The sequence below is a fragment of the Eretmochelys imbricata genome, chromosome 2, assembly GCF_965152235.1.
Source record: "Eretmochelys imbricata isolate rEreImb1 chromosome 2, rEreImb1.hap1, whole genome shotgun sequence".
Taxonomy (NCBI): Eukaryota; Metazoa; Chordata; order Testudines; family Cheloniidae; genus Eretmochelys; species Eretmochelys imbricata.
In genome coordinates, this window is record NC_135573.1 from 234,863,557 (window position 1) to 234,878,677 (window position 15,121).

Here is a 15,121-nt window from a genome sequence, read left to right on the forward strand (position 1 = left end):
TATACTGCCGTTTTTAGTCCTGTAGCACAAGCCCCAAGAGCCCAAGTCAGTTGACCAGGACACTGTGACTCGCTGCTGTGGTTTTTTTCAATGTCTCTGTACCTAGGAGAGATACTCTCTAGCCTGACGGTTAGGGTACTTATCCAGGATATGGCAGACCCAAGCGCAGATTCCTGCTTCAGTTATTAATTCAATTCATTATACAAAGTGGAACAGCTTCAACAGAATGGACTAAGACAGGCATACGCTTGGTGGCTAGACACTTTCTTGTAATGTAGGAGACACAAATTCAAATCCCTCCTCCACATTAGGGAGAGCCTAGGAGGGAATAAAAAAACAGGTCTCCTACATCCTAGGTGAGTGCCCTAATGACTGGGCTAAAAGTTATAAGGGCACTTGCTCCTCCACTCCTTTTGTGAATCTTGTCCTCTGCTTTTGTTAAAATGCCTGAAGTTGAAATGAAAACCTTCAAGTTGGATGAAATGAAATATTTAATTCAACCTGACTTAAACTTTTGTTTCTGACTTTTTGATTCACTGAACATGTTGAAAACTTCCATTTGTCAGTTTGATCCAAAACTAAATTTTTTCACTGGGGGGAGGACTATTTTTGGAATTGCTAGCAAACTGAAAAATCCATTATTTGCCTAGCTCTACTCATGAGAAATCTCTCTCCCAATTTTATTGTTGGGCTGCACTGTCCGTAGAAGAGAGGAAGGTTTCTGACTGCTGCTAGGAAGAACCATTACCAGTTTTGTTTTCCTCCTCCCTGTTAGGAACTTCTCTTCCTCTACCTTGTCCTCCCAACACAACCCACCTCTCCTTTCTGCTGATTACCAACCCCAGCAATCCACTAGGGATGGGAAGAGGGGAAAAGAAACTGGTCACATTAGGTCTTCAAGCAGGAAGTGAGGAAGAATCTGAATGGTGACAGGAGAGTGGGTTAGAGCTGATAAATTTTTTGTCCACTTTTTCAAAATAAAAAATGAAGCTTTGCCAAAATCAAAATGTTGTGAAAAGTTTGATTTGATAATTTTCAATCAAAAAAGTTGAAAACAAATTTGTCTTGTTTGAAATTGAAATGTTCAGTTTTGAAAACCCAAAATAAAATGAAAAAATAACTTCAATTTGACACGATCTTGTTTTGAATTTTTCTTCTGTTGAAGAAATCAAAACTTTCCATGGAAATGTTTGAACAAAATCATTTCACTTGAAACTTCTCACAGAATAAAGTTGGACTTTTCAACTATCTTGCATGTAGAAAAGGCTGAAAACAAATGTACTTCTTTCTAAGTGGAAACCACTTAGAATGATTTACTACTCTAGTGCACTAAGGAGTAGAGTACCTTAGTTACAAATTCCTTGATCTAAAATAAGTCCAATCACATTCAAATGCTTGTTCTGCATTTACAGTCCCTAATTGCACTGAGTCCTGTGTACTGCTGTACTTACAAGTAACCACCTCTAGCTACACTCTTCTTTTCTGGCCTCTTTTCCATCCCCTTATAGCTCTTAATCATTGTAGTAATTGTGCAACAGCTTGCTCACCACACAGCACAGCCTACTGTTGCAGACAAAGGTTTCGCAGTTTTACCCCCACTCTTAGAGTGGTTAGGCTTAAATTCTTAAATCATCTTATTTTCTCTCACATGCATCCTACCTTTTTTAGAAAAAAAATATGTGTTGGGCGGGGGTGACCAACCTGAGCCTGAGAAGGAGCCAGAGTTTACCAGTGTACATTGCCAAAGAGCCACAGTAACACGTCAGCAGCCCTCCCCATCTGCTCTCCAGCACCTCCCACCTGCCGGCAGCCCCCACCAATCAGTTCCTACTCCCCCCTCCCACTGCAATCCACTGTTTCACATGCGCAGGAGGCTTTGGGGAGGGGGAATGGGTGGAGTGGGGGCAGAGCAGGGGGTTGAGCAATGAGCACCCCCCAGCACATCGGAAAGTTAGCATCTAGCTACAGCCCCAGAATCAGTGCCTAGATAAGGAGCTCCATATTAACCTTTGAAGAGCTGCATGTGGCTGCCCCTGGTGTTGGGGATAAGCCTCCTTTCTACCAATAAAAAACAAAATCTACACAAGGGATAAGCTCTTTTCCTCAACAGGAAATAAAGCCCTGCTTTCCTAAGGCGTCTGTAAAGTCTCCCAGGTGAGACTGCTGCAGCTCTAATAAGGATGACTCATCACAGTTCTTTCAGCAGGTGAACCAGTTTCTTCACAGCAGGTAGAAGAAAATATTTAGCTAAATATTTTTGTGAGAAATTTCCAATGCTTGCAAAAGCCTCTGCTTTATTGTGGGCAAGTGAGTTTGGCTGCAATCCTGCAAGTTCCTTTACAGGACGGACTCCTCCTGTGTCTATGCAGTGCCCCATTGAAATGAATACTTTACAGGACCGGCTACCCCACAAACCCAATTTGTTACCTTGTATGTGGTTTTTAAGGACCCAAAAGTGGTCCAGAAAAATGGTACAAATCTGCATGATGTACCTGAGTGGTGAAAGTTGTGTTGGGCAGAGTTAAGAGCTAACTGAATGCAGTGAACAATCACATGCACCTAAACAGTTTGTTATTGTTTGCATGTGGTCAGGGCAGTCTAATAAGGTTAAGGAACTAAATTCTGCTCAGGAATCTTGATCCACCAACACCTACATCACATATAAAATACTAAACTAGTAAGCCAGATTTTTGTATTCCTGGGCAAACTCACCCCTTTGGTACCTGAAATATGGAAGATCTTTTGATTTGGATTGAGGTAGGCTGTGGAGGGCTGAACAATCCCCAAACCCTCATTTAAGCAAATACAACAAGCACTTCTGAATGAACGTAAGCAGCAGGATATGGACCCTGGACTTCAGGAAAGCAGACTTCGACTCCCTCAGGGAATGGATGGGTAGGATCCCCTGGGGGACTAACAGGAAGGGGAAAGGAGTCCAGGAGAGCTGGCTGTATTTCAAGGAATCCCTGTTGAGGTTACAGGGACAAACCATCCCAACGTGTCGAAAGAATAGTAAATATGGCAGGCGACCAGCTTGGCTTAACGGTGAAATCCTAGCGGATCTTAAACATAAAAAAGAAGCTTACAAGAAGTGGAAGGTTGGATATATGAACAGGGAAGAGTATAAAAATATTGCTCGGGCATGTAGGAATGAAATCAGGAGGGCCAAATCGCACCTGGAGCTGCGGCTAGCGAGAGATGTCAAGAGTAACAAGAAGGGTTTCTTCAGGTATGTTGGCAACAAGAAGAAAGCCAAGGAAAGTGTGGGCCCCTTAATGAATGAGGGAGGCAACCTAGTGACAGCGGATGTGGAAAAAGCTAATGTACTCAATGCTTTTTTTGCCTCTGTCTTCACTAACAAGGTCAGCTCCCAGACTGCTGCGCTGGGCATCACAACATGGGGAATAGATGGCCAGCCCTCTGTGGAGAAAGAGGTGGTTAGGGACTGTTTAGAAAAGCTGGACGTGCACAAGTCCATGGGGCCGGACGAGTTGCACCCGAGAGTGCTAAAGGAATTGGCGGCTGTGATTGCAGAGCCATTGGCCATTATCTTTGAAAACTCGTGGCGAACGGGGGAAGTCCCGGATGACTGGAAAAAGGCTAATGTAGTGCCAATCTTTAAAAAAGGGAAGAAGGAGGATCCTGGGAACTACAGGCCAGTCAGCCTCACCTCAGTCCCCGGGAAAATCATGGAGCAGGTCCTCAAAGAATCAATCCTGAAGCACTTACATGAGAGGAAAGTGATCAGGAACAGTCAGCATGGATTCACCAAGGGAAGGTCATGCCTGACTAATCTAATCACCTTCTATGATGAGATTACTGGTTCTGTGGATGAAGGGAAAGCAGTGGATGTATTGTTTCTTGACTTTAGCAAAGCTTTTGACACGGTCTCCCACAGTATTCTTGTCAGCAAGTTAAAGAAGTATGGGCTGGATGAATGCACTATAAGGTGGGTAGAAAGTTGGCTAGATTGTCGGGCTCAACGGGTAGTGATCAATGGCTCCATGTCTAGTTGGCAGCCGGTGTCAAGTGGAGTGCCCCAGGGGTCGGTCCTGGGGCCGGTTTTGTTCAATATCTTCATAAATGATCTGGAGGATAGTGTGGATTGCACTCTCAGCAAATTTGCGGATGATACTAAACTGGGAGGAGTGGTAGATACGCTGGAGGGCAGGGATAGGATACAGAGGGACCTAGACAAATTGGAGGATTGGGCCAAAAGAAATCTGATGAGGTTCAACAAGGATAAGTGCAGGGTCCTGCACTTAGGACGGAAGAACCCAATGCACAGCTACAGACTAGGGACCGACTGGCTAGGCAGCAATTCTGCGGAAAAGGACCTAGGGGTTACAGTGGATGAGAAGCTGGATATGAGTCAGCAGTGTGCCCTTGTTTCCAAGAAGGCCAATGGCATCTTGGAATGAATAAGTAGGGGCATAGCGAGCAGATCGAGGGACGTGATCATCCCCCTCTATTCGACATTGGTGAGGCCTCATCTGGAGTACTGTGTCCAGTTTTGGGCCCCACACTACAAGAAGGATGTGGATAAATTGGAGAGAGTCCAGCGAAGGGCAAAAAAAATGTTTAGGGGTCTGGAACACATGACTTATGAGGAGAGGCTGAGGGAACTGGGATTGTTTAGTCTGCAGAAGAGAAGAATGAGAGGGGATTTGATAGCTGCTTTCAACTACCTGAGAGGTGGTTCCAGAGAGGATGGTTCTAGACTATTCTCAGTGGTAGAAGAGGACAGGACAAGGAGTAATGGTGTCAAGTTGCAGTGAGGGACGTTTAGGTTGGATATTAGGAAAAACTTTTTCACTAGGAGGGTGGTGAAACACTGGAATGTGTTATCGAGGGAGGTGGTAGAATCTCCTTCCTTAGAAGTTTTTAAGGTCAGGCTTGACAAAGCCCTGGCTGGGATGATTTAATTGGGGATTGGTCCTGCTTTGAGCAGGGGGTTGGACTAGATGACCTCCTGAGGTCCCTTCCAACCCTGATATTCTATGATTCTATTTTACAGGATAGATGTAGATTTGCACAAAGGTATGAACTAAATGTACTTATCTAAATATGGACGATGAATTCATAATGATGAATGAATGTCTGCCTAATACTATATAATTTATGGCTGAGCATAAGCACTTTAAGATGTTTTACATGAAGAGGGTAAAAATGAGTCTGAGAGGTGGTGACTTATTTTGAATCTTAGATAAAAATCTTCTTGATTGATGAATTAGATGCTAAGTCAGTGTAACTATTGACTTTGGTGGAGTTTCACTTGCTTACACCAGGTCTGAATTTGGCCATAAATGGCCCGAAGGATTAAATGAATCTGTTGCTCTGTTCCTGTTTTATGATGATCAGTCTTACTTGTATAGACTGTGCTCTTACCAAAAAAGGCAGCATGTTCTAGTGGGTTAAGTCAGGAGTTCCTGAGTTATATCCTGGCTATGCCTCCAGCTCCTTGCATGGACTTGAGGAAGTGATTTAGTGCATCTGTGACCTGTATCTCTGTCTGTAAAATAAATATAGTAATATTTCCCTACCATACAAGGCTCTTGTGAAAATGAAGTAGTTTGTACGTCACTGAAAAGATTAAGGTATTATAGACACAATTAATAAAGGTTTTAATTGTTTGTGAGTAATACTGTTGGCATAATAAACATGTCACTTTCTTTAAAAAACTGATGTTAAGCAATTGGATTCCTAACCTGAAATTAGCAGGTTAAAATTAGAGCACACATAGCTGATGTCATGCACTTCACCGGGGGCACAGATCCAAGAAGACCATGAGTACTGGCTGAAAGTGCTGGGCCGGCAATCTGTAGCTTGTAAGGATATCTCTGTATTTGGTAGTAGAAATTAAGACTTTGCAGTGGTGTGCTTTTTCATAAAGTAATTGGCTGCAAAATGAGGCTGTGCTTTTTAGTATAGTTTGGCTTGTTTGAAACTTTAATGAGCTTGAGGATTCAACATTGAACGTTTAGAATAACTTGCAGATCACAACATTAACAATTACTATGACATTTTGGTGTGGCATTTTCGCACAATTATTATATAATATCCCTTACAGAAACACTGCACTAAAACCATTATAGTTAAACACACGATAAAGAGTCAAATGCTAGTAACAGGTATATGATCTCTGAAGATGAACATAAATCTCCTCAGTACTAATTCATTCCACTGACTGTTCTAAGAGAAAGGAAGGAAACTCTCTTCTTTTCTCTTTTTTTAAAGCTAGGCAGCTGCTCTTTCCACGTTTTTTGCTTTTCATACTGTTTTAAGGTGTTTGTAATGCAGTGTGATTAAGTGGAAATTGGATCAGTCTATTTTCAGTGGAAGGAATCTTCTAATACTGTGGGAGAAACTTTTGATGATGAAGGCTTTTAAGTTCCTGGCACATGAGTATGATTCTTCAGAGAGTGCTTGCTCATTTATTTGGTGTATGTACTAGAAGCATCCTTCTGAATTTCCTAGATACCAAGGACTTGATTCTCTGTTGTCCTTCACTTTGTGAAATCATTTACATCAGTGTAAAGAGGGTGTAAAATGCTGTTGAGTCAGAATGTTGGCGTTGTACTCTTGCTTTATACTAGTGTAAATGAATATACAAAACACAGGGCAACAGAGAATCGGGCTCCAAAGATGTTCCAGAATGTGTAGCGGTCACCAAGGTACTATGCAGCAGGACTATGTTGTACTGGTGCTTTAGAACCAGAAGCAGATGGTTTGTGGGTGGGGTGGGGTGAAGTGGGGTGGGGGGAGGGCTCTGCTACACATCTGGTGGCTAGGAAGTTGATACCCAGGTATGCAGATGAGATGTTGGATTTAGAGGCAGTATCTTTGTCTAGGCTTCTGTCAATCTAAGGAACTTACAAGGCCTATATCACTGTAGTTTCTGGGTACCTCACAATCTTTTAATGTATGTATCCTCACAGCACCCCTGTGAGGTAAAGGATATAAGTGAGGCACTGAGAGGTTAAGTGACTTGTCCGAGACCTAGTGAGTGGTCTGTGATATTCAAAGCCAGGACTCCTGGGTTCTTTACTAACACCTTAACCACTGGACAATGATCCCCTTCAGGGTCTTGAGGTCAGGTTCACGGGTCCATTGCACAGGTTTCTTGTGGGGATTGGATAGAGGAGTCCTTGCCTCATTGGTGGAGGTTTGTCTGTTCCCTGGTGGGATCCCATCCCTCTGAGGAGAATGGTAAAAAGAGACTCAAGGTCAGAGGACTTGGACAAAATCACACAAGTTGTGTTTTCCACATGTAGGAGAAATGAGAAATTCCCACTTGGGGATCCCATTATTTGTGAGCTGCCCTCTCTCCAAAAATCAAGGCAGGGGATGAACTAAGACAAAAAGTCACTTCAGAGGAAAAATGACTTTGAAATGTCAAACTTTTCGTCAAACATATTTCCTTTTTTGGCCAGCTCTAGTTATTGATATGTGTTGTCTGAGCTGGGGAAAAGCAGGCAGGTGAAGGTCTGTCAGCAGATGGGTCAAAGAAACATGGTGAGGGTAGTGTTGACGGGGCTGGGGACAGATGTGAAGATGTAAGCCAGGTGTGATGGGAGGTAGCTTTGGCAAAGTCACTGCTCCGTCAATGAGTGAAATACAGAATAGAAATCACACGATTCAAAACGGGAAATTGAAATGGTAACTAAATGATGCAAGGTTTCAGAGTAGCAGCCGTGTTAGTCTGTATCCGCAAAAAGAAAAGGAGTACTTGTGGCACCTTAGAGACTAACAAATTTATCTGAGCATAAGCTTTCGTGAGCTACAGCTCACTTCATCGGATGCATTCAGTGGAAAATACAGTGGGGAGATTTATATACACAGAGAACATGAAACAATGGGTGTTACCATACACACTGTAACGAGAGTGATTAGGTAAGGTGAGCTATTACCAGCAGAAGAGCGGGGGCGGGGTGGGGTGGGGGGAGAGAAAAAACCTTTTGTAGTGATAATCAAGGTGGGCCATTTCCAGCCGTTGACAAGAACTTCTGAGGAACAGGGGGTGGGGGGGGGGAGAAGGGGTGGAATAAACATGGGGAAATAGTTCTACTTTGTGTAATGACCCATCCACTCCCAGTCTTTTTTCAAGCCTAAGTTAATTGTATCCAGTTTGCAAATTAATTCCAATTCAGCAGTCTCTTGTTGGAGTCTGTTTTTGAAGTTTTTTTTGTTGAAGACTTGCCACTTTCAGGTCTGTAATCGAGTGACCAAAGAGATTGAAGTGTTCTCCGACTGGTTTTTGAATGTTATAATTCTTGACGTCTGATTTGTGTCCATTTATTCTTTTACGTAGAGACTGTCCAGTTTGGCTAATGTACATGGCAGAGGGGCATTGCTGGCACATGATGGCATATATCACATTGGTAGATGTGCAGGTGAATGAGTCTCTGATAGTGTGGCTGATGTGATTAGGCCCTATGATGGTGTCCCCTGAATAGATAAGTGGACACAGTTGGCAACGGGCTTTGTTGCAAGGATAGGTTCCTGGGTTAGTGGTTCTGTTGTGTGGTGTGTGGTTGCTGGTGAGTATTTGCTTCAGGTTGGGGGGCTGTCTGTAAGCAAGGACTGGCCTGTCTCCCAAGATCTGTGAGAGTGATGGGTCATCCTTCAGGATAGGTTGTAGATCCTTGATGATGCATTGGAGAGGTTTTAGTTGGGGGCTGAAGGTGACGGCTAGTGGCGTTCTGTTATTTTCTTTGTTGGGTCTGTCCTGTAGTAGGTGATTTCTGGATACTCTTCTGGCTCTGTCAATCTGTTTCTTAACTTCAGCAGGTGGGTATTGTAGTTGTAAGAACGCTTGATAGAGATCTTGTAGGTGTTTGTCTCTGTCTGAGGGGTTGGAACAAATGCGGTTGTATCGTAGAGCTTGGCTGTAGACAATGGATCATGTGGTGTGGTCTGGATGAAAGCTGGAGGCATGTAGGTAGGCACAGCGATCAGTAGGTTTCCGGTATAGGGTGGTGCTTATGTGACCATCACTTATTAGCACCATAGTGTCTCGGAAGTGGATCTCTTGTGTGGACTGGTCTAGGCTGAGGTTGATGGTGGGATAGAAATTGTTGAAATCATGGTGGAATTCCTCAAGAGCTTCTTTTCCATGGGTCCAGATGATGAAGATGTCATCAATGTAGCGCAAGTAGAGTAGGGGCATTAGGGGACGAGAGCTGAGGAAGCGTTGTTCTAAGTCAGCCATAAAAATGTTGGCATACTGTGAGGCCATGCGGGTACCCATAGCAGTGCCGCTGATTTGAAGGTATACATTGTCCCCAAATGTGAAATAGTTATGGGTGAGGACAAAGTCACAAAGTTCAGCCACCAGGTTTGCCGTGACATTATCAGGGATACTGTTCCTGATGGCTTGTAGTCCATCTTTGTGTGGAATGTTGGTGCAGAGGGCTTCTACATCCAGAGTGGCTCGGATGGTGTTTTCAGGAAGATCAATGATGGATTGTAGTTTCCTCAGGAAGTCAGTGGTGTCTCAAAGATAGCTAGGAGTGCTGGTAGTGTAGGGCGTGAGGAGGGAGTCTACATAGCCAGACAATCCTGCTGTCAGGGTGCCAATGCCTGAGATGATGGGGCATCCAGGATTTCCAGGTTTATGGATCTTGGGTAGCAGATAGAATACCCCTGGTTGGGGTTCCAGGGGTGTGTCTGTGCGGATTTGTTCTTGTGCTTTTTCAGGGAGTTTCTTGAGCAAATGGTGTAGTTTCTTTTGGTAACCCTCAGTGGGATCAGAGGGTAATGGCTTTTAGAAAGTGGTGTTGGAGAGCTGCCTAGGAGCCTCTTGTTCGTATTCCGACCTATTCATGATGATGACAGCACCTCCTTTGTCAGCCTTTTTGCCATATATATGCCATATATTTATTGCTGGCACATGATGGCATTTATGTCATCATGTGCCAGCAATGCCCCTCTGCCATGTACATTAGCCAAACTGGACAGTCTCTACGTAAAAGAATAAATGGACACAAATCAGATGTCAAGAATTATAACATTCAAAAACCAGTCGGAGAACACTTCAATCTCTTTGGTCACTCGATTACAGACCTAAAAGTGGCAAGTCTTCAACAAAAAAACTTCAAAAACAGACTCCAAGGAGAGACTGCTAAATTGGAATTAATTTCCCCTCCCCTCACTGTTCCTCAGAGGTTCTTGTCAACTGCTGGAAATGGCCCACCTTGATTATCACTACAAAAGGTTTTTTCTCTCACCCCCTCCCCCCACTCTCCTGCTGGTAATAGCTCACCTTAAGTGATCACTCTCACAGCATGTATGGTACACTGTTACAGTGTGTATGGTAACACCCATTGTTTCATGTTCTCTGTGTATATAAATCTCCCCACTGTATTTTCCACTGAATGCATCCGATGAAGTGAGCTGTAGCTCACGAAAGCTTATGCTCAAATAAATTTGTTAGTCTCTAAGGTGCCACAAGTCCTCCTTTTCTTTTCAAATGATGCAAGTAATTCAAATGAAAAATCAGGCCTAGGGCTAAGGTGCTGTGTGTATTGGATAATAAAAAGAGTTTGCAATGGAGTAAAGGAATGCTCTCCAAAGGACATGCTTTATTTTTTCTCTTAGGATTTATTGAGCTACTTGGAAATCAAAGGGAGCTTTCTCCATGGACTTCAACAGGAGCAGGATTTGGGTCTTATTACCTTGGTAAATAGCTCCCTCTAGAGTAGACAACAGGACATGTGTGTCATTTAGAAGAGGGCTAGTCTTTTAGAATGATGTGGCTGGCAGTTTGTGAAATGCTTATTGTATTACCTGGAAACTAAAACTATCCCCTCCAGAGAGCATCCCATCTGTGCTAGTCGCAGATATATTCTGCTCTGAAAATCAGAACTGAAGGCCAGAAGTGCGGGCCATTGCTAGGCACTAAAACTTGAATGACTGAGACTCATCAAATTACCTGAGTAGGTAACTTATTCTTACCTACCATTTTACCTTTGCTGATTGCTTTAGATCTAAGATAATGATCTTCTGAGTTCTGGCCTCATGGTGATTCATGTCAGGGAGCAATAATATCAAAGAGGATCTCTCTGCAGCTATTACCTCAGCAACTGATCTTCTGTTTTCAGATCTCTTACAAAATTCTGTATTTAGATTAAACATTTTGTGCCAAATACAATAAAGATGTCATTGTGCTTTGGATCTGTACATGCAGACAATTCACAGATATAAAAGTTGAACCAGTTGCTCCAAAGTCTCTTTATTAATTGCGGCTTTCTTGTTTCAGAGGTGTTGTCAAAGTTGACATAAATCTGCAGAAGGTGGACATTGACCAATGTTCAAGTGAGGGATGGTTTTCAGGAACTCACAAATGCCATCTCAACAATTCTGAGGTAAGAGAATTAGTTTTTATTATTACAGTTGAGTTCAATTCTCTATCTTTCCATCATGTAACACTTTGCTTTGTGTTTACTGTATGTTGTGTTTTATATTTTTCTTTAAAGGCAATTTGTGCTGTAAAGATTTTTCTGTTCCTCAGGGTATTATGGTAGTATATGAATAGTAGGAATATCAGCACAAAATAAAACTGAATCTCACTGTGCAGCCATAACAGCGTTAGCGGCAAAGAAGATTACCAGTGAAATGATTTATGAAGTTTTGCTTGAGAGCCAAATAATAGACATTACTTTATACAATGTCTTAAAATAGCCTTGCAATTAAAGTCTATCACTTTTGGCTGGGCAAACCCATTGTGGATTATATAATAGAACTGGTTGAAACGCTGATGGTATTCATTCAAAAAGACTTGCTTTTGTATGTGCATTTGGATGAGTAATATGCAGTAAGAGGGAAAATTGGATTCTGTATTTTTTTCTCTTAAAATAGAAAAGCTAACACTTTGACAGAGCTGGCTAAATATTTCAGTGTTCCACATCTTCCTGCACCACTTCTCTCCCCCCTCAGTCACTCTCCCTCAAGGGTCTGTGATTAGCTCAGTTTGTAGCTGCATCACAGATCATCCAAACTGGACAGTCACCTATATGCAATGAGACTTTGACACTGGAATACTGATTAGAATACTAATTAGATTCTTGGTATTTTTATTTATATGGGGGATATTTTCAAAGGCACAAATTAGAGTCGTGTCCAACTCCCCTTTACTTTAAATGGGAATTGGGCACCTAACTACCCTTTCTACCTCTGAAAAACTCCCAAATAGTTATCAGAACATACATAGACAATTGTTGCTTTCCTCTGCGTTAGGTGGTGGTGTCATCAGTAGAGCTGGTCAGAAATTTTTCAACAAAATGTGTTGTGTTGTAAAATGTCAATTAGTTGAAACCAAAGCTGTTTGTGGGAAAAGGTCGGTTTCAACAGATTTCTCAGGTAAAAAACTCTTTTTTGGGGAAAAAAATAGTTCTGAAGTCGTAAAAATGTCCCATTTCTTTGAAAAGAAATTGTTCTTTTTATTTTTGGAAAAAACTTTGTTTTAAAATTTAAGCTAATTTATAGTTTAAAAAAAGTTTAAATTTGTTTAAAATGAAACGTTTACAATGACCTGAATTAAAAAAATTTCAGATTGTTTGTTTGTTTGTTAATTTGAAAAGTTTTCAAGATCTTCTGAATTTTTGTCCAGGTTCAGGACAGGAAAACCTTTGAAATTTTTCCTGAGATGGTAAAACAGTTTTCTGCTCAGCTCTCATCATCAGTGAATGCCACCCTTTAAAATGTAATAGTCATCCTGAGCTAAAGGCCAATAGTTGTATTTTTTGGGGGGGCAAGTATTGTCTTCTCCTCCTTTACGTCACAAACAGGGACATAAGTAGGGTGAGGGTGGGTATTGGGTTAAATTTCTTCCTGCAACCAAGGAGAAAAGGTAAAATCTTAGAGGGAGGCTCAATAATGTTAAATTAAAATGGAGAGAACGATGAAAGAAGAGGACAGTACTGGTCTTTAACTCACTTTAGACCTGATCCAAAGCCCACTGAAGTCTTTCCATTTACTTTAATAGGCATCGGATCAGGCCCTATCCTTTACATTTTAGAAAGTGAGATCACAGAGTCAAACCAAGACAGACATATTTTCATAATCAAACTTTCCTCCCAAATCTGAGGTCTAACAAGGGTATGCTGGGCAGAGCACCCTGGCTGTGGAAAAAGGGGTTTTCCTTATGAATGTGACTTTTAGTAAAATTGCTGTAATTACACATGCCTCCCATTTTATTGCAGCACGTGAAGCAAGTGGAGTGTTACTTTGGTAAATTTAGTGGTGTGGTTAGATGTTAGCTGTGTGTTATCTCAACTGGGAAGTCTCTGATGCTTGGGATGCGCTTCCTCTGCTAGGGGAAGTATGTAACCCACACAGCTCCTGGGTGTGGTATTCTGTCCCCTCTAGTGGCACTGAGACCACTTAAAGATTAATGACTCTGTTACAGTCTTAGTTAATGGCCATGTGGCTTTTAGCTTATGCAGTAGAGGCTCATGCACTAAGCTCCAGAGATCCCAGGTTCAATCTTGACAACCAGGGTCTGTTGGTGTTACAACTGCACAATGTGATTTTGGCTTTGGGGAGTCACCAAAAGTAACCTCATTGGGTGACTGAAAAATTCCAGTGATTGCCTCTGTACCTATGAAAAATAGTGTGTGATCCTGTAATTGCAAAACTTTCATAATACAAATGCACAAAGGGACCGAAATAAGGTTGCATGAGCAGCCTTAATTCTTGCATTTCATAATTTCTGAGTGCTTGACTTTGCAACTTGAATTTTCTTTGAATGTAGGGTTGGGTTTTTTGGAGAGGGGAAACATAATGTATACACATTGTCTATTGTTCCCTCTTCTCTCTAACCTGTCTGTCCTTAGATTGTTAGCTCCTCAGAGCAGGGACTGTCCCTTCTAGAATATCTAGACAGTGTCCTAGCACATCACTGACATTATCTTAACAAAAATAATTAGCCACTATGTGGTGGCCCTTCTGAGGGGCTTCTACTGGCTTGGGGAGGAGGAAGCATGCATCTTAGGGCATGTCTACACTTACGGCAGAGCGATCGATCCACCGGGGGATGATTTATCGCGTCTCGTGAAGATGCGATAAATCAACCACTGAGCGCTCTCCCATCGACTCTGGTACTCCACGGGAGTGAGAAGCGGAGGCGGAGTTGACGGAGGAGTGGCAGCAGTCGACCTACCGCAGTGAAGATATCACAGTAAGGAGCTCTAAGTACGTCGACTTCAGCTACGCTATTTTTGTAGCTGAAGTTGTGTAACTTAGACTGACTTAGCTTGCCTCCCCCTCCCACAGTGTAGACCAGACCTGAGGCTGCTTTCAGTGTCTTTAGGCCTTTCTGTTTGCTCCTTTTGCTTCCTTCCATGTTGTATAAGAAAAGTGGAGCCCAGGCATGTGTGATCCAGGTGCTTTATTCCTACTTCTTCTGCCGACCATATTAACTCTCCAGCTTCTAGAAAACTCTCTAGCACAGATCTTCCTCAAAAAGGGAGGTGTGCCAAGGGTTTCAGTCGGTGCTGTCTTGTAATTGGTCAATCACTGAACAGAATGTTTAGTAAAATAATTCTTTATGCAGTTTTCTTACTCGTCCCTCAAAGTTTTTGTAATACAGGAAAGTTCTTATGCAGCAGCATCATCATTCCGTGTTCCAGCACAGAGTCCTTTCTTGGCTTCTCCTGATGTTCCCTAAGACAGATTCTTCCCTCACAGCAAAGTTTAACTTGTAAGTTTTCTTATAACTCCCTTCGTCTCATATATTTTTTAACATATTTTAAAACATACTGTTACTTAACACAGTCAATGAATAATAGGCCTTTAGGCACAATGTTGTGTAAGCGGCAAATAGGAAGTTTCTCTATGGAAGATTCGGAGGGTCTTTGTGGGGAAGACAAAGAGGAAATAGTAAGAAGGAACTTAAGAAGGGCAGTTGGTCAATTCTTCACCTCAGTATCATAGTCCTATGTTTTTAGGGGCACTCTTGTGTGCAATCAATTATCATGAATAAGATTATTTTATTTAGGGCTAGTAATATCCCATCAGCTATTTAAGTACATTTATCAAACTCATTGCCATAGTATCTGAACGCTCTTAGTCCTGGTACCCCTACAGAGACCATACAAGTCAGTGTGTGTGACCTGGTCTA

General features: G+C 42.3%; 1 protein-coding gene across 1 annotated transcript in view; it reads left to right on the plus strand.

Annotated features, from left to right (window-relative positions):
- Positions 1 to 15,121, plus strand: part of GPR158 (G protein-coupled receptor 158) — a 306,727-nt gene that overhangs the window by 12,436 nt on the left and 279,170 nt on the right. Inside the window, exon 2 of the mRNA XM_077809468.1 lies at positions 11,261 to 11,366. Within this exon, the coding sequence (XP_077665594.1) occupies positions 11,261 to 11,366 (106 nt within the window). The remainder of the gene's footprint in view (positions 1 to 11,260; positions 11,367 to 15,121) is intronic.